Below are 20468 nucleotides of genomic sequence, written 5' to 3'. Positions count from 1 at the left end.
TGTGACCAACATTTTCCAGATGACTGACCAGGTTAAAGTTTTTGGAGCAGGTCCATTCCCAAGTAACTATAAGCCCTATCTGGACCAAACTTGCATGGATGATGCATCTAGGGATGGACTCTACCAGAATTGCATCGGATGCTAGATCTGACCTACATTTTCCAGATGAGTGACAAGGTTATTCCCAAGTAGCTATAAGCCCTACCAGGATCAAACTTGCATGGGTAATGCATCTAAGGATGAACAATTGAAACTTGATTCGGATGCTGGATCTGATTAACATATTCCAAACGAAGAACCAGGTTAAAGTTTTTGGAAGCTTGAATATTGTTGTCAGAATAAATACTAACTGTTTAGAAAATATGATGTGAGATTTGCATTACTTAAATTGATAACATTTGTTGAGTTGGGCTTCGTAACCTTGGATTACCTATGTTTATCGCTTCGCCAAGGCTTGAGATAAAAATCACACAACTTGTTGGATAAAAGTCATATCCAACTACAAACAATGGGAGATCCTTTATTTATTATACCCCTCACAAACGAAGTTTGGGGGGTATATAGGAATCACCCTGTCTGTCTGTCTGTCTAGCTGTCCATCTGTCTGTCTGTCTGTGCAATCATGTCTGGTCCATATCTTTCTTACAGAGGGACTTTAGGATATACTGCTCCATACAAAGATTGCCCATGACCTAAGGGTGTGTTATGACCTTGACCCAAGGTCATTTGGGCAACTTCAAGGTCACTGGAAGAAAAATTTCATAATTTGTGTCCGGTCCATATCTTTCTTATGGATAAACTTGGTAGGTTTTCATTTCACACAAAGATTGCCCATGACCTAAGGGTGTGTCATGACCTTGACCCAAGGTCATTTGGGCAACTTCAAGGTCACTGGAAGAAAAATTTCATAATTTGTGTCCGGTCCATATCTTTCTTATGGATAAACTTGGTATGTTCTCATTTCACACAAAGATTGCCCATGACCCAAGGGTGTGTCATGACCTTGACCCAAGGTCATTTTGGGAAGTTCAAGATAACTGGAAGAAAAATTTCACAATTCCTGTTTGAAACATATCTTTATTATGGAAAAACTTACTTCTGAAAAACCCAGCGGGGGGTATTTTGTCCCGTTTTGACAGTTCTATTATATTACATGTTTTAAAGCACCAAAAAATATTCTCATTTGAATTTCTTCCTGCCCTATATTATTGCAGTTTTACTTTCGTCGCTGTAGACTCACCGTGACGTAACGTTCGCACGAAATTCTCCCTCCATATTTCTACGCGTGAGTATGCAGGAAAATGGTATTAAAATCAACTTCACAGTTGGCTTAGTGAAAAAAACACAACAAATGTAAATATTCAGTCTTAAATCTGGTCCCTGAAAAAAAACTACTTTGATATCTTGAGAGAGGATATTCTTTTTCACTTTAGTGCATTTCATTTTCTTTGCTTTTTAAAAAATGTTTCGATATATTTGGGTTTAATACTATAAACCAACTATATTATTCGCATCATTTTTTTTTTAATTCGCGATTCGTCAGTTTAAAATCAATCCGCAGCGATTAATTTTCACGAAGAAGGAAACAAAAACAAAGCAAAATAAATGGTTCGCGGCGATTAGGCCTAATATTCGCGACTTAAAGTATGTCGCGAAACTCACAAATTTCTCGCACGCGAATAAAATTGATACTCTCTTACATTGCCCAATATCTGTATTTACGCACTCATCTAACACCAATTAAAATTTTTTATGCAACCTGAGCAGAACAGAAAGAGGGCAATTATTTTATTTTTATTCAATCACATGTTAAAAAGAAACATATCAACAAAAACTTCTGTAGTAAATATTTGTAAAGGTTGAACATGGTTACACAACTTTAAGAGTTTTACATAATTGAACACAACGAGTTGAACCAAGGTAATATTCTATGCTCTTTTCTCTGTTCCTCCATTTCTTGTTCAATCATTGATACTCTCCCGGCCAGTTCGGCTGTCCTTGAATTTATGTTTTGTTCTAAGGATGCCAGCTCCTCACTGATATTTAATTGCATTCTCTCAAGTAACCGCGTCAATGTTTCTTCACTTACTCCACTCTGTCCGTTTGAAGTACTGTCTAATGTTTCTGAAGGATTTAATTTCATAAGACAGTCACTTGGTAATCCTAAAGCGGATAAGACTTTATCTATTGGCGTCATCAAACAGGACCCGTATGACGTCACGGCGATAGCTAGGCCCACACATTTCAAAACCAAAGGACTGTTGTTAACTATCATGAAAACAAACGAACCAGAATCACCATGGCTAATGAAGGGTGGTAGGGATTTCACGGCAAAATTTTCTTGGAACGCAAGCGGAATTACCTCCATTTGATGATAAAATTTACATATATTGTTCGAGAACTTGACATCTTCGTTAACGATAAATGCATGTGACTCCATGCTTCGAAGTCGACCGAGAGTTAAACCTGTTGCCGCTCCACATTTTATTAAATCATTCCTGATGTTATCAGATGAAATACTTGTAGTTTCGCCGTTAGAGAATGTTGGTGCATTTGTTTCGGAAAAGCCTTCAAATTAAACAAAGGAAAATGCATTTTAAATTAGCTGATTTTGTAAAAAAAAAAAAGAAAAAAAAATGTATATATACAGTTATTTGACCAGTTCCGAATAAAAAAAAAACGATTTGACGGTTCTATTAATTGCTAGGCATTATTTCAAAATCTAAGTTTTTTGTCAAGGTAGAAGTTCAATGACTTGTGAAATTAAATATTGTTTTATAAAAGTTCAGCCTTCCCACACACACACACACACACACACACACACACAAATATTTCGCAAGTTAACATAGGTACTCATTTTATCAGTAACGAATAAGCCGACGAGTTCCGAATACCCTAGTGGTTTCCATTCAATTCAATCCTAAATTAAAAATATATATATGTCCCACTCATTATCCACTGGCATGCCTAAGAAAAGTTAAAATTAATTGCTAACCAATAAGTTTTTTGTATTTCCAAAAGATAAAGAGAAACTAGAAGTACTGTGAGCAATGAGCTCACTGTAATGATACCCAAAGCCTAGCTACTACATGTATATGATTATTTATGACAAAGTACATGTATTGCTCCGGGAGACCCGAAATAAGTGTCGGATCAAAAGGACACAATGGCACAATGTAATAAAGAATCAGTGAAAGTATCATTGAATCTATTTCAGTGGTATAGGAGGAATTGCGGACAAAAGATGGATAAACCCTTCAATATTACAAAGAATGGCAGTATCCATGTTTTGCTACGGGAGCCTAAATTATGTGTCAGATTAAAAAATACAGTGTAGAAGGTACGCTTTGCCACTATTTAACAAAGATTCTGTAAAAGCCTCATTAAATTTTGTGAAGCCTCATTATAAATTCCATTCGATGGTAGAAAGGGAATTTCGGGTAAGAAATGGGTACCCCAAAAGCGTATCAGGCGGACGGATGGACAAATACCCTATCACTATATACCCCTCCCACTGCTTTCAAGAGGGGGTAAAATAAGTCACGTTTACAATGAAGAAAACAAGGAAGAATGAATTTATAATAATGTTTAAAATGGGTATTCGAAACTAGTGAAATGACAACACGAAAATATTTCGATATCTTTCAGTGTTCTAAATATTCATTTTACACAAGTTTTTTGTATTAATTTTGTTAAACTTACTCTTGGTACCTGAAGTGTTGTTTTATGTGAAAAAAATATGTCCCTACAGATGTTTTTCTGCAGACTTACGCGTCGCGGTGATTCAGATTTGTTGCATTGTAAAAGTATGTCGACTGTTCAATTACAATAACAAAACCAAACTGACGGCAAAAAATCAAAACTTCACATACTTTAAACACTCATATCAATAAGCCTTCTTACCATAGGTATTAATTTATTTTTACACTGCTGAATTTATCAGTTATCAGCTCTTAAATAAAAAAAAATCGGAACTGGTCAAAATTCGGTATTGGCCAAACGACTGCATGTACATTTTCATGTGCATGTCTTCAAAGACCAACTTTTCTTTTAAACTTACCCATCTTTCTAATCCTTTCTTTGTTATCTTGTGTCCAGTCAAAAGCGAAGTTGCCGTTCTCTGGAAATCGCGAACATGCATGTAATTCTATCAAGGCTGCGTCAACGCTTACTTGTGCTTCTTTTCCAAATCGAAAAGCTGCTTTCTTCACCTTTCCGACAGGTTCACTCGGGGTTGTAATGCTTTTATCAGCTATCATCACTGCATTATTTTCGACAAAGTTTTGAACATTTCCATTTTGGAGAATATCGCTCGGACAGACAACATGGGCACACGTTATGAAACCTTTTCTGGATCTAGGAAGGTCCACAAATCCCCCAAGCGTACCAAAGTCAAAACGATTGTTCATGGGTCCTATTCTTTGTCCCAATTGTAATTTGTCCTGACTGCTTGCAAAGTCGCAAAATCCTTCCCGTACATCCACGGGGATTTCTCCTATCTTTGGAGGAAATGGGGATTCTCCAAATGGGACGATTCCCTTAACTCTACAGTGGATTACAACGCATGGGCACATTGTTATCTGATGGTGTATTGAGTTAAAGCCCCGGGATTTGATGCCAGATTGTGTGAGTATTGTTACATTTGAATGCTTTGATACCAAAACTTCAATAGCAGTGTCTGATAATAGTGTTTGAAAATTTAACGGTACTAAACTTTCATGTTGTAAAAGGGCCTTTGCCTCAGTTGAACATGCATTTTTGTCGCGAAAATCAACTTTAAGACCGCAAAATTTTGACACTTTTAATTTGTCTGTAATTTTTGTGTGGGTGATAACAACAAGGGTATCGAAACGAAGGTTCTCTTTTTCCAACACGTTCGAGTATCCAACCCAGATATCATAAATCTTGATCGAGTTTTTATAGACTTTCAAGAACAGGTTCTTGACCTCCTCCACGAAACATTTCTTTAAGACGTGGTTGCTGTTGTCTATAAAGTTACGAAGAAAGTTGTCTAGCCAAGCCTCATTGGATCTCTGTGAAAATCTAACTGCAACTCGTACAAGCCACGAAGATTGAATGTAGCAGCCAGTTTCCATGAGAACTTCCTCAAAAGCCCTTCCAGTCCCTCGTTTCTCATCCTCGTATGCTTCTAGTAGTTTCACAGTCGGAAATTCGTCTTTTATTACATTTTCAAAAAACATTTCATGACAATAAGGCATTTTGCGAATGTTTCTGTACTTTGATTCGTTTGCTGTGTGTTGTTCGTCCACTACATTTGATGATGTTCGAACCTGAATTTGCGCATCTTTTGTTATCTTAAGCTTACATACAGCTGGTGCCTCCAAGAAATTGTGTATTTTGGACCTTCCCAGTCTATTTGCTGGCGACATTTTATTTAGGGTGAATTCACCATGCATCGGACACATACCTTGCATCGGACAACTTTAGACAATAAACCCTCTTTCAACTTAAGAGTTCCGTGTATTTATTTGTTTCTGTCTTGAAGCTGAAGACTTAAATTTTTTAATGATACCGATTGTTATTATCATGTTGTGATAAAAATACCCCGAGAATGGCCTTGAAGTTACGTCATATTTTACATCATCAAAGGGGAACAACCAGGAATTTAAGATTTTGCGATTTTTAGAGTTATCGTTCTTAAAATTCGACTTCAACGGAACGAGGCAGACTTTGGTGAATAAAGTCAAAGATTGATAATTTTACATAAATTTTAAAGAAATTTCACTTCAATGTTCGTATAATTCTTTTAAAAGCTGGTTTTCACTAGTATGTTCATTTCTCCGTACATTGGACACAAATTAACCATGCATCGGACACTTTACGATGCAAAGGTAAGCACTACCATTTTCATACAGAACCCAGCTGATAGCTGTTTTTTGCGGAAAAGGAAAATAAAAACTCTATATTTTCAGTCAAAATACAGGTTATCGATGTATGACGTCTGGAATTTGACTCAATTTATTTCTACAAACCAGAGTATGATAAACCATGAAAAAAGGCGCGAATTACCGCATTATAAGCATTTTAAAGCATTTTTAAGGCAGAGTGAGGTCTCTTGAATCGTTCTACATTTGTGCAACGATATCGTCAATTAGATTTAAATTGAGGGTTAATTCTTAGATAAAAGATAAAAATATATCCATATCAAGGATTTTAAAGCACTTTAATAAAGGTATGATATTTATCCAGTCAAAATACCGTCTGTCCGATGCATGGTAAACAATGTCCGATCCATGGTGAATTTTGAGTTATTCCTAAAAACTCGATTTTTGAGGATATTTTCTAAATAAAGGGCATATAATTGTGTCCCAAATTGATATTTTAATCACAAACTAAATGTTAAACTCCATTTTGATAATTTTCCGTCGGTAGCGATATCGCTAGAACTTGTTGAACTACAAGGGTATCCGATGCATGGTGAATTCACCCTACCCCTGAAGTGCTTAAATTAGAGAACATTTTCTTTCTCATAAGTGGAGCTGAGACAGGTGCTTCTTTCATTTCGTGTGTTTCACATTGAGGCCCAATCATAACCGAGTCCTTGGTTTGAAGGAGGGAGTGGGGAGAATAGTTTAACGATTTTCTTGAAGACTGAGAAGGAGAGCTTCTTTTACTGGGATTCTTGGTAGAAACTGTCGACTTTGAGGGAGTTTTTCTGTTACTAAATCCAAATTTTTTAGATATTGTACGAAATATTCCAGATCCTTTTGATTTCGATGATGATTTTTCAATTTTAGCACATTCCTCACCATCAAAAATACCACTATCAACATTACGTTCCTTTTGAGCCATGGTTAGTCTCGATTCCGGAGCCAAACGGTTGAAGGAAATCTAAAACAAAAGCAAATTCAATGACTTGACAAGCAGGAAGATAAAGCATTACAAGCATTTGTGCATTTGTTTTAAAGCCGTTGTGCTGAAGGTGGTGTTCAAAGTTTTACATAGTAATTTAAATAGGGAAATTCTTTTTTTTTTTTAGATCTTAGATCAACGACGTATTGTTAATTAACAATGGTAATTTCCATTCTTATGTCGATGGGATAAAATCCTGGTGAGCTTGAGATAAAAGATATCACAGGGTCTGACACATTTGTTTCATATTTGGATATTGTACTTGAAAAAAAACCTTTAATGGCAATCTAACAACCAAGCTCTATGATAAATGTGATGACTCTAACTTTTTGATCGTAAACCTTTCTTATACAGCAATAAACATTCACCACCTGCATACGGGGTTTATATATATCTCAGTTTATTCGATACTCTAAAGCATGCTCTACGTATCAACAATTTCTAAAACATTAGGTAAATAATTGACAAACAAGTTCAACTTTAAACGTGATTGCTGACATTTTTGTTTCAACAACTGTTGTTGAAACAAAAATGTCAGCAATCACGTTTAAAGTCATCATTTTTTAAGCTCTATGGCCGATAAAATTATTGAGTCAAATGTTAACTGATGTTTTTTTATAATACTATTATAATAGTAATTGTTAGTTCATTATTCATACACTTAGTTTAAGACGGATTTTCCCGTTATTTCCCTATCAAATGACAAGGAGCACAAGGCGAGTGGGACCGATCGGCAGGGGTTAAATGTAATAGGATGGGGCCAAATTTAAGGGATCAACGATAAATGAAGTATAAATAATTTAATCATGTTAATAGTAAATATTTCGTATTTTAGACAATTTAATGTTCTTTTCAAGTACAGCAAGGTCAGGATGAGAATAGGAAACAATCCTTAACAAATTTGATAAAAATAAACACGGCTAAGATGAATCAAGTTTGTGACCCTTGGACTTAATTTTTTTTGTATTGTGGTCTTGTTAATATAAGCAGGCTTATATAGAAATGACTTTTTTTTCCAAATTAATTTATTGTATATTTTTATATTATTTCAATGATTATTTTAACGATGTGTTCATTTTGCTTTTTGCCAAGAATGAAAAGTTATATTAGTCAGGATATGCAAAGTATCAATAAGAATGAAGAGTGTTTCATACATGTATAAATAAAATGTACAATTATCTTTGAAAATTCTATTAGAATTTACTAATTGTTAATAGCACGTATATATGTATATTCATTGTATATGATTATGAAGTTTTTGAGGACAGGGATCTCCAAATTATTACAAATAATCAAGATATATGTATTAATTAAAAATCAGAGTATTAAGTATCGAACGAGTTTAGACAGCAACTTTTAAATGATATAGAACGTATATACTGCTTTGAAAAAAAATGTCAGACATGATGTACATCTAGATGTATGATACTCAGTATTCAGTTTATTTTTCTAATAAATGAATCATTTCTTTCTCATTCAAGTCTGATGAACATGGTTGATACGTACATACATGTACATGTATATATTTAAACCGATTGAATTCATGATTAAAAAAACTTTTAATATGATGACAAAAAACTTTTAAAAAGATTAGCTTTCATAGACTTACTACTTATTCTAAAATCCACAAACATACACCAGGAAGATGTGTAAGTGGGGGTTTTCTGGTTTGAAAAAAAGACAAACAGGAAATAAAAACCGAGCAAAATCAATCTATATATAAATAATTTTAATCAAATTGATGTACGTACGTTATATTTCTGAATGATATTTTGAATTAAAGGACAGAGAAGTGTACATGCATATTAGGTACATTTTGTATTCTTTTTTAAACCTTGGATTGCCCAGCCTGTAGTATGTTATTCTAACATGAAAATTTTAAATCTCAATCACGCTAAGCATGGTGGCTTTACATAAGAAAGGACGTTAATCGAAGTTATCTTAGCAGATACAACATTTTATGACTACATATTTCATTTATTTACTTTTTCTTTTAACTTAACTTTTGTTGATTCTAAGTATTTTCCATTTACAACAGTTTAATATCTGTTTTAGCTTATTTCATTTCAGTAGTACTACAATGTGTTTATAACAAATAGGAGGAAACTAAACCGAATAAGTTCAATTGATAAGCATTCAATAAAATTCCAATCAATAAAAATGTTTGAAATAAAAAAAATAAATGAAAACAATAAAAATATTAAGCTTCAACAAAAATAAATGGTTTTACACAAATGTATATTTTCCATATTATTAAGAATTATTTTGAAATTGCAGAAAATCCAAAGGAAGTCACTATAAATCCCCGTTTTTTTTTTAAACATTGGTTTGCAAAAATAGAAAGCCCGAAAAAAGATGTTTATCACGGTATCGACGGTCTCATATTTATGGAAACACAAAGTCAATGACTCATACAGTTTTAGTAGTACAACTTCTCAAAGGGTAAATAAATTATTAACATTTCTATATAAGGCCTAAGTGCTCTTTGTAGCACCCCTAACAAAAATTCTTTAGGAAACTATAATAGTTAACTATAGTTTACTTTGTTTACTATAGTAAATCAAAGTATCACTGACAGAGTTTTCACCAAAATAAATTAAGGTTCCAAAGTTTTCATTACACATGTAGTATATGAAGGTTCCAAAATTTTCAACAAAGTAAATCAAAGTTTTAAAGTTTTCACTATTAAAATAGTTATAATCATAAGTTCCAAAGTTTTTACTATGGTAAATCAAGGTTCCAAACGTTTTCCCTATTGTAAATAAATCAAAGTTCAAAAGTTTTCCAAGTTCTGAAGTTTTTACTTTAGTTTTTTTTACTATAGTTTTCTATAGTAAACTTTAGTTAACTTTATTATTTTTTTTGTAAGGGGTAGTTTACAAAAAGTCATAGAGAAACAGAAAAAAACCCTTGTCAGAGTTATGCCTGAAATTCCAGGAAATCTAATGGGAATAGACTCATATTTTCAGAAGTACCGGTATGTAGAAAAACTGAATGGTCGGTGCTTTGGCCTTTAGCAGAGACCTTGTGATAATTTTTCCGACACTGATAACCAGTCTCTTCTTCTGTTTCAACTCTTAGTGAATATTTATAACTAATGCAGCACAACACTTAACGATAGCATCAGAGCAACGGGGTTACTTATACATATATATACATACACTGATTCACATTTTGAAGCTTAATGTTTTAAAGATATGTACTGACATGTAAGTTAGTATCTTCGTTAGCTGAAAAGCTTGAAACAGGCCAATCAGTTGCCATGCATCTGATTCAGACAGCCAATCAGTCTTGCTTGATCCACAATCTAGAACATATACTGTCATTTTTTCCCGATTTGGAACATTGTGATGGTTTGTAGTTTTTTTTAAAAGGGATGAAGTTTGTGTTTTTGAATGATAAGCAACTAAATTGGTAAAAAAAATAATTACAGATAAAGCCCTGCTTGTGACAATGCTACATGTAACCCTGCCTCATGCACCAATCATGCAAGCCTTATCGGCCCTACATTCGAGCTCTGTCCTTCTTCCAATACTGAAAAGACAGACTTTTGTATCAATAAAAATATATTGGGATAACTTTAAAAAAAAATTGGAATAATGTCAAGGAGAAATATTGAGCTCGAGGTGCATATTGAGAGCCTTTAAAGTCTGTATATCTAGCTAGATATGGGATATCAGAAAAGAAGAACAGTAGAAATTCCTTCCATACAAAATCTGATCGTTTTGTAACTTGAGAGTTGTGTAAATTATTGAGTCCTATATACATGTAGTTTAAAGAATTCTTTTTACCGATCTGCAGTACGGCCTTAAGTTTTAAAAAGAATTATTTTGACACAGAAATTTAAATCAAAAGAAGTATTCGGAGTCATTGAAGAGTGGTTATAAATAGGAATGGTCTATGACACGACAATTGCTTCAAAATTATTTGCTGCACGATTACACGAGTAAATAAAAAAAAGTGCGTTGTTGTGAATTTGGAACATTATACATGCATTTTGAAGTTTCTTTCTTATCTTATTTGGAGTTTAAGGTGCGCTCTCTGTAACTTTTTTGTAAGTAAAGATTTAGTAAAGAAGTTATATATTAAAGAAAATATTCATTTTTGGGGGGGATTTCGACGCAAGTTACATGTATTAGTAGTAGATTTAATTTTGTTTTACTTTTTACATGTTGTAGAAATAGTTTCGCAAAAAATGATATTTATTTTTAAAGATTTTGCACATAAGGGCTTATTTTTTTGGTGTTACATATATATACGAGGAGTGATCAAAATGTTTCATATTTACAAAACCATGCACAATTTCGATCAGAATGGAATTTGGCACACATAGAGTCGTACATATGTTCTATAAATAACATTTATACTGAAATTTTTGCCCTACGTTTGTGACGTCACAATGTGTAAATGACGTCAGTATGTAGATCACTTATGTAGATGACAAAAATGGTTGACTCAGTTGTATTCGAGAAACGAACGGCTGTAAAGTTAAACGTAAATCTTGGTAATTCCTTTGCAGAAGATTATAACGAATTGTACAATGTATACGGTTTATGAAGACAAAAGACTTGCCATTATATTGTTTTAGTGAAGGAAAAGAGATGTTTAAAAAAGATGTTTGTTAAGATGCCCAGTGAAACCAAGCTGTAGAATAATATGGGATTCCTCCAGAAGTTAAAGTTCATTTATTCACTCAACACCATTTAGAATATATGGTACACTCGGAAAATGAAAAACATTTTTAGTATATAAATTCAAGTCACAGGCACAAGTATATCATATGCTTTATAATGCATGTACTTAATCAGAAAATAAAACAATGAAAGATAAATAAAGGGAAAAAGAAAACAAACACATATGATAGAATAAATGTGAAAGAAATCGTGTACGACGGACTACTGGGGATTTTTAAAGGGTATAACAAAATAATTGGATCAATATAGGCAGGGGATTCCCCTGGCCCACAGGTCTTGGGGACAACCCTGTTTGTACTCAGAGTATACACGTACTAGCATTGTATTATACATGAATATTAGCATTTGATCGAGGACAGATGATACAGACATTGTTTTTTTTTGGAGGAGACTTAATATCATGCCACAGGTTTAGATAGGTGGATAATTCTTTGAATTTTTTTTTTCCTAAGACTTGAAAATAAAATAGACTTGGTAAATATTAGCAATATTTCAATAAAATTACAAATATGGACAAATCACACTTAGTAAAGGTTTAAGGTTTATAAAAGGTTTATATGTACAGATGAAAACAAATTTCAGAATATGTTAGCTTGGTGCTAAAAGTGTAATATAAACTTTCGAAAAATATTCATGTGAATTTTAATAGGTAAAACAAAATGACAAAAAATTAGAGAAAAATCACCATTTGTGCCATTTTGCTTAATATAAAATAAAATATATATGCATTAAAGTCATCTGGCATGATTTGTTTTTCTAACATGACAGACATGCATTCTCTTGTTGTACATTTAAGTGTGCTAAACGCTTTACTTATGCAGCTGCTTGGGTTGACAACAAGAGAATGCATGTCTGTCATGTTAGAAAAATAAATTAATATTCTAGGCCGTATAATTTTATTCTATTTGTCTGCAAAAATTTCAATCTTGCCCATAACTTATGATTGGGTAGAATTATAGCTTTAAATATATATTTTTACATGTGTATTCCTTGTGGGAGCTTTCTTTGAGAATGTTTAATACAGGTATCAGCATTATTGAAGTCAAAACCTTGATCTTGAAGACTGACTCGCATTTGAGAAACTGAAAATTGTCTTTCAAAAATCTTGACAAAGAACCTAAAAATTCCGCTTTTCAATTAATGATCAACAAAGAAATAGTTCAGGATTTTTTAGAATCCAGGAGTAAGTCTAACATTCCCATTCGGCAGGGTTCATCTCTGAACCTGCTGGATGCCAAAGTTTTTTTCAGACCCTCATAGCAGTATGTCTGCAAGTTGTTGTCCTGTTAGCCATGCCCATAACGCTTTAAGGCTAGAGCTATCATGCATCTTGACACATCTAAACTCGTGCATAAATTTTACCTCATTAAACTTATTAATTGTGTCTTTGCATATGCATTTTCAGAATACGTTATAAATATGAAAATTTTTTCCACTGAAAAAAAGGTCATCAAAATCACTTTCTAGATTTGTATTTAGATATCGATATCGTTGTGTATAATTGTTTATATACATATAGTTGTGGACATTGAAAAATCTTATGAAGTGAAGTGTGGTGGCCATTAATGTACAAGTATTGCACAAGTCGAAGGCTACAATCCCCCCCCCAAAAAAAAATGTTTTTTAGTGTTACCATAACTCTCACAATCCAAACCAATGTAAAGGGTTAAGTTTAAGTATCTGTCAGATTGTCGTCTATAGTGTGGAGATGTTAGAACCTTTTAATCAGTTAATGGTTGCCTGAGCCAGCCAGAGAGGGTTTGATAGAGGTGTGATGTTTGATAATTTGTGATTTGTGTGAGAATCATGTGTATCCCAAAATTGTATAAAATTGTAAGTGTACAACTGTACACGGTGAAATCATAATTTTGCATATGTCAAGAAAAGGATCGGTGCATGCAGTTTGGGCTTTATGGTGTCCTTACAAAATCGTGTTCTTAAAAAGTTATGAAAGTGGCTTAAACGTGCATTATATACGATAAAGAAATTATTCAATAATACGGCACAAAGGAGAACAATTCTGGAAAAAATGACTTAATTCATTCGGTACATGTTTATTATTTATGCAGAAAGACCTCAAAATGACTCATGTTTGTGCTTAAGTTATTTTCCTTTAGAATATAGTGTCTGCCACCGTCGACCACTTAAAGTTTTTAGATATATTATGTAAAATGCATTGAAAATTTTCATATTTCAAAATCTTAAAGGGCGATGCATGCAGAACCTGTTTTCTGAAAGAAATTCAACAAAAAACTGATGTCTTCTGAAACTATTGAAGAAATTACGGGAATATGCATGACGTCACAATTAGCATTTAGGAGGTCATATTGGAAAACGATTTGTATGTCTTTACTACATGGGATTTCAATAATTCAGAGAGGATCTGACTTCTAAATTTTAGAAAATAAATACAGGGCAAAATTTGTATTGATATTATACTTTGTTCTTGCCATGAGAGTAAAATCAGATTTGGTCAAATATCATAAAAACACTATTTACATGTGGATTGGCAAAATTCTTACCAAAATACAAACAAACCAAGACATACACAACTTTTTTTTTTGTTCTTTGTATTACCATGACTATTTAATGTACTTCATCATTTTCATACCTCCCGCCTGAAAATTGGGAGGGTATATAATCATCGGGATGAGTTTCCCATGAGAAAACATTGACACTGTCATTTGTTCTATAACATTTAAGGGTATCCATCTCTTATCTTCGTCTCCTCCAAATCACTAAATAAAATTTAATAATACTTTCAGATTCTTCATTACATAATGCCATCATACAATTCGTATTTTACTTTTTGATCTGACACTTATTTCGGGCTTCCCAGAGCGAATGCATATGGGAGGTGGGGGTACATTTCGTAAGCTCACTGCTCACAGTACCTCTTTTGAGTTTTGAATTACTTTATTTGTGCGACCATTATATCACTACATTATGATCCATATTTCAAAGCTAGTAAAGGATAATAAGTAATTTTTCCAAAGAATTAAGCATTAATTTAAACTACTTATAATCATTAATTTATATTTTTGTAGGCCATGACCCGTCCCCTTGGTGACCTAGATTGTAATGTCCTCCGCATGCTCTGAATTTACTCAGAACGCCTGGAAAAAAGATTTATGCAAGAACTGTCAAAGATCACGAGCAAGGCACAGCATTCTGAAAGATTTCAACCCCGATTCTACGAGTTCTCCTATCCCAACGAAACGTACTTCTATAATCGCTGATGATGTCATACATCAAGCTAAACAGAATGCTTCTTTGATTCTTTCTGAGTTAGAGGGTCGCAGCGATGGAAATGCAGAGTCACGTAAAACCCGTACTTCAAAGAGTTTATCCCTGGAAAAAAGAAAAATACAAAAGCCGCTGAACGTTCCTGAAAAATATCTAAGGAGTATTCTAGTCAAAAATAGTGAAATACGCAGGAAGACTTTTAATATAAAATTTGTGGAGCGAGGGCCTTCTGTGATTGGTAATGATGGGGGATACAACAATCTATTTCTAGACAATGAGGAATTTTCTTTAGATGAGGATTCTGGGGAGAATATTTCATTTACAGAGGAGGAGCGTGAATTGGCGCTTCAGGCTTTACACAATACGATCTGGAATTCTGATCTGAAAAATCTCAATGGTACTAAAATTAAAACGACTGAGGATGATAAAAGTTTGGAACTTGAGGATGCTAAGCTGTCCTCGCTATGGAAAAAGGACAGGTTCTCGACGCTACGGGACTGTGATAAATTATTTTCCCAGAGGTTCAGGACATTTCCTATTAGAAGACCTCTAGGCACAAAGTCAAGCTTAGAGCAAATGTTTGACAGAGACGGGAAACTGGAAATATCTTCTCCCAATTGTGATCAGAAAAATATAGAGAAGAAAGAGGGAAGTCTGTCAGACCCAGGAATAACATGCTACAGTTCTGCAGCTTTATTTAGGATAGAGGATCATGTCGAAGAACAGATAGTAGCACAGCCCTACATGGACGAAAATGATACACAATTTAGTAGACAGAGTGATAAAATGAAAAACAGGGAAGACGATGTGTTTGAGATGGACATATTTGATGCAGAGAGTTTATTTGAGAAATTTTCCACAGAAATCGATTCCTTGTCAACCGGTATGGCGTTAGTTGACCATCTAAATGCTATACTAGAACGTTACAGTGATGGTGTCTCTATCAAAGGGTTTGATGATAATGAGTTTTTACCAGTTTCTCACCCTAGTGACCTACAAGCCAAAAGTGAGAAAATGCTGGAGAGTTTGAGAATTTCAGAGGGTACATGTAGTATAAAGTCAAAAGAACTGGAGGCAGAGATTGTGTCAGTAACAAAGGATATCAGAAAGAAAGAGCTCCCCGCTCCTCCGCCACCTATGGCCTCTCTCTCACAACCAACCTCTACAACAAACTCAAATCTAAACAGTAACCAGTCCTCCAATACAACATCTACTTCATATTTAAAAACTTTTCCGACCCACGCGACCTACTATCCAGCAGTGAAAACATTCAGGAGATTTGTAGAATACCCAAGGATAGTAAAAAGTCAAAAGAGCTGGAAGAAAAGACAATGTCACAAGCCACGGTTATCAGAAAGAAGAAGCGCCCTGCCCCTCAACCACCTGTGACCCCTCCTCCGCAACCCACCTCCAGAAAAGCCTTAAGTCTAAAAAGTAACCACTCTTCCAAAATAACATCCCCTTCATATTCACAAAACTTATCTGAACCAATTTTTATAACGGTGTTAAAAGGCACTGGCAATACTCAACAGTCCCTATCACCGAAACGCACAGGTGATTTTCATGATGTCTTTATGGACAATAGAGCTAAGAGTGATAACAGCAAAGGGAAAACAAGGATTACCTCGTTTTTCCACAATATTCTACGCAGAAGGAAATATTCATATGAGATCTCAAGAGAACAAATCTCTGAGACTTCAAGTCCCCAAAAAGTCACTGCACCAATTAATCAAGCCATTCCCTCAACGGAAGAAAGCAAGGAACCCTCACCTACACCAAAGAAGAGAAAAAGTCATGGCAAGTCAAGGCCAAAGTTCTGCCTGCAGTGTCCAATAGGAAATTGCGAACTGGCATCATAATGTCCGCTACCGAGACATCAGCCCGGTTTAATGAACCACAGAGAAATAAAGCAGAGGAGACAACGGAAAGTGAATGTGTGACAAGTAACATGATTGTGAAAGAAAATGAAAGTATAAGTAAAAGTAAAACCACCTGTACCCACAAGACCAAAACCCCGACTAAACCCAAAACGACCGACGAATTCCCCCCAGCAGGCAACAAGGCAGGGACCTTCCTCCTCCCCAGCCTCAGAAAGAAACGGATCCTTGGGTTGTAAGGAAAGAAAGAGGCCAGATTGTGAAAGTGCAGTAGGAAGCTTAGAAAGGCAAGATAATGGCAGTCTGGAAAGGAAGATCACCAGAGTTCTGTCCAAAGAGGATAGCCTAAGCAAAGACACTGATTCCAAGGTCGTGAGAGGGGAAACAAGGAGTCCAGCCCCTCAGAAGCTTGCCGAGACTGGAAAGACGGTAGAGAATAAGAATGCTTTGTTCAAAAATGAACTTGAAATGAGTCTAAGTAAAAGTCTGGACTCTAAGGTCACTCTACCACCATCAGGTCAGAGAGGAATTGTGGCATCATCTAGTGGCGGTCAGAAAGAAAATGTGGTGCTATCTACTTGTGGTCCGCCCGCCACAACCATCAAGTCAGAAGTCGCAGAGTCTACAACCGGTGGACAGACCAATCAACAGTCAGCAGGTAGGATTTGATATGTAAACAGAATCCAAATTATTAATGATAAATTATTTAGACTTCATTTTTTCGGCTTGCAGAATTTGTCTAAAACGATTAATTTTATAGATTTGGTAATATTAATTTTGGACATTTTTTTTCTTTATATTTACGTCAATAGTACCGATTATTGCAAGTCCATTATTTATACACTTAATTGACGACGATTTTTTCGTCATTTCCCGATCATGACAAGGAGCACATGGCGGGTGTGACCGGTCAGCAGGGGATGTTCACTCCTCCATGGCACCTGAACCCGCCTCTGATGTTTCGGAGGTCCTTGTTTGGTCTGTTCCTATTTTGTATTGTTTTATGTACTTTTAAGTCATGAATACGCCGATAAATGCTGAATTTTTAACGCATTTGAGTCTTGGGGGGCTCAATTTAGAGAGCTTTTCCGGTAAAAAAGAAACCGTCTGTTTGTCTTTCATCTTGTATTGTGTATTGACTAACTTTACACATTATCGACTTTTCAAGAACCACTGATCTAACCTGCACAAATGATCCTTGGGTGGAGTGCGTTATGGGTTTAAGTCAATCTGCATATGACCATTTGCCTTTTAATTCCATTTTTTTTAAATAAAAAAGAATGTTTGTAAAAAAAAAAATTATGAAAATTTGTAGCAAGAAATATAAGATGAGACTTCAATTGACCTGTATTAAGTGGAATAAAAGACTTGATACTTTAGTATTTAAAAGTATTACTGATTTAAAGCATTAATTAAATTTCTGAGAAAAAAAAATGGAATAACCAAGAAATAAGGTCACTTAGAAAGATCAGAAGGTGTCTTTCCTTAACAAAAAACAATCGCAAAATTACCATTTATTTCGATTTTTAAGACTTGTGTAAATGTAGACATTCGGGTATCTCCTTTTTCTGTTTCTAGAATGCACTATGAACATAAGGGCAGTGATGGAGGAATTCGATAGTTGGTTTCGTTCGAATTACCCACACATACAAATTGTTGACATCTACATGGGTAAACAAACACATCATGGTTGGGAACATGCTTTAGTTGTGATAATTGATCATTTAAATGTCATTGATGTACCGCCATTTGAATATTTTGGAAAAAAGATTGATATTTATTGTAAACTCTGGAAGCAGTCTTCCCCTGAGAGCATGCTTATTTCTAAATATATTCATATACATGGAAATAATATTAACCATAATAAATTGTCAGAAATCGAACGATGTTTGAAAGCAAATTCGTAATCACTTCTTGAGCACCACTCAAACCTAGAAATAGTAAGTGCCTCAGCATATAATTCAAAGGAGAATGGAAACGTAATTGCTCAATTTTGAACCTTGTATTGTGATATATTGTTATCATTTCAAAGTTTTATGTTGTGATGTATCTATTCATGTTATTAATAGTTGATATTGTATATTGTTTACCACTTTCTTATAAAAAGAAAACATTGTTTTCAGATGAAAACAAAGAGGGAACTCTCGGTGGATTCGTCACCTTCAACACAGTGGAAATGGGATTCATAACCTGTGGTCATGTTCTATGTGATTTACCTCCAAACAATTTGATTAACACGACATCCTTTGAAGTTGTTCAACCTTCTTATGGCTATAGAAACACAAATGAAATTTGCGGCCAAAATGTAAAAGCCACAATTAATAAAGAACAAGAACAACAAGTAACAATATATGCTTCCCTTGTGAATTTGACAGGCCGTGTCCCTGAACGCAGGCTATTTTCAGAATTGATGGCAAATGAGCTACAAAATGTTGGGAATTATTTTAAAATTATGATACATATATAACATTAAATAGAAGTTCTAATAATTTTTTGATACACTTGTATGTGTAAAATGTGTAAAAAAAAAATCTTATGAATGTAACTTTTTTTTGTATTTTCATTTATACAGGATTTAGTTTGAAAAATATTCCAGAATACTCAACAGGCAATACACGTGATTATCTCAGAGAACAAAATAAACGCACGAACCTTTGCATTAAATGTGGCGCACGGAGTGGACTAACAAAAGGAACCTTATGTGTTAGTGTTAGTGGAATGGCTGCTAGGTGTCGCGATGTACGCCTTAACCTAACAAACCCGCCAACTCAGAACACATGCCTCTATCTGTCACAACTAGAAATATATGGAATACCACAAAAACCTTTTGCAATTTCGGGAGACTCTGGAGCTCTTGTTTTTTCAGGTAGATCCTCGAAATAGTGTAGAGAAAGACGACCAATTATATTGCATAGGAATGATAGTTGGTGGAACTTCGTATTATTCAACTGTTGTCATACCCATTGAACCCATTCTAAGAGTATTCAATGTAAAGATGCAAACGTTCCCAGTTGAACCGATGGAATCTTGAATCAATCAATGCCAAGTTGAAATCATGGTAGAATCATGAATCAAGCAATGAAATCGGTGCATAGATTAGAAAACAATGTTCCTTTGCAGGAAGATAGGAGTTTTAGTTAAAAATGAAAAGCGGCTTTCAGGGTCCATTCAGGTTTTGAATGGAAGGTGCATTTCAGTGTTATTTTGCTATTTCAGTTCACTTTCAGTGACATTTTTTGCTCTTTTCCATGTTAAATATATTTCAGTCACATTTCAGTTGTTATTCAAGAGCTTTTCAACATCTTATCTTTGTAAAATTTGGGGCATTATGAGACATTAGATTATGAAATATAATATTGAAAACTAGATGCTGTCATGAGACAGTAATACCCGCACTAAGGTGTTTGCCTCTAAATACACACCCGTACATATTGGGCTTTCCAAGGAAAAGTCAAAATAATTCTATAATTTACACAGTATTTGTCACATAGAGTATAACATTCTCAGACCCTGTGACATATGACTGAGTATTTTATATACTTTATAGGCAAAAGGAAATTGAAAGTGGAGGGGGGCTAACTGAAAGGAGGGGGGAGGGGCTAAACCAACAAAAAAGATATACCCCAATTTTTAATACATAGAAAATGTCTATCTTTGCAAAAAAAAGTTGGGTGGGGGAGGGTTTAAGCCACCCCTAGCCCCCACCCCCCACCCCCGGCTCCGACGCCTATGTGTTTGAATAAGCATTAATCTAATTAATGATAAAAATTAGCTTTTA

At 34.6% G+C, this 20468-nt stretch overlaps 1 protein-coding gene, 1 long non-coding RNA gene and 1 pseudogene across 2 annotated transcripts; 1 reads left to right on the top strand and 2 right to left on the bottom strand.

Moving 5' to 3' along the window:
* Positions 1–1709: 1709 nt before the first annotated feature.
* LOC134268345 (uncharacterized) lies at positions 1710–5391 on the bottom strand. Its single transcript, XM_062750584.1, has 2 exons — positions 4061–5391; positions 1710–2568 (listed from the first exon to the last, which is right to left on the bottom strand). Exons 1-2 carry the CDS (start codon positions 5388–5390, stop codon positions 1889–1891), a joined length of 2010 nt encoding a protein of 669 aa, XP_062606568.1. The 5' UTR covers position 5391; the 3' UTR covers positions 1710–1888.
* A 1063-nt stretch (positions 5392–6454) lies between these two features.
* LOC134268333 (uncharacterized) lies at positions 6455–8525 on the bottom strand. The gene is made up of 2 exons (XR_009992339.1): positions 8483–8525; positions 6455–6852 (listed from the first exon to the last, which is right to left on the bottom strand). It is a non-coding gene; the product is annotated as an uncharacterized LOC134268333 (long non-coding RNA).
* Positions 8526–14630: 6105 nt separating this feature from the next.
* LOC134268339 (uncharacterized) lies at positions 14631–19274 on the top strand (annotated as a pseudogene).
* Positions 19275–20468: the final 1194 nt, after the last annotated feature.

Source organism: Saccostrea cucullata, unplaced genomic scaffold, assembly GCF_032062105.1.
Source record: "Saccostrea cucullata isolate Sc308-1 unplaced genomic scaffold, CSIRO_AGI_Scuc_v1 ctg998, whole genome shotgun sequence".
Lineage (NCBI taxonomy): Eukaryota > Metazoa > Mollusca > Bivalvia > Ostreida > Ostreidae > Saccostrea > Saccostrea cuccullata.
This window is presented reverse-complemented; position numbering and strand designations above follow the sequence as displayed.

Excerpts from the sequence above, each read along its gene's own strand:
- LOC134268345 (XM_062750584.1), bottom strand. The coding sequence starts at position 5,390 with ATGTCGCCAGCAAATAGACTGGGAAGGTCCAAAATACACAATTTCTTG. Across the intron at positions 2,569-4,060 it reads AGAAAGGATTAGAAAGATGG|GCTTTTCCGAAACAAATGCA; the intron begins GTAAGTTTAAAA and ends TTTAATTTGAAG.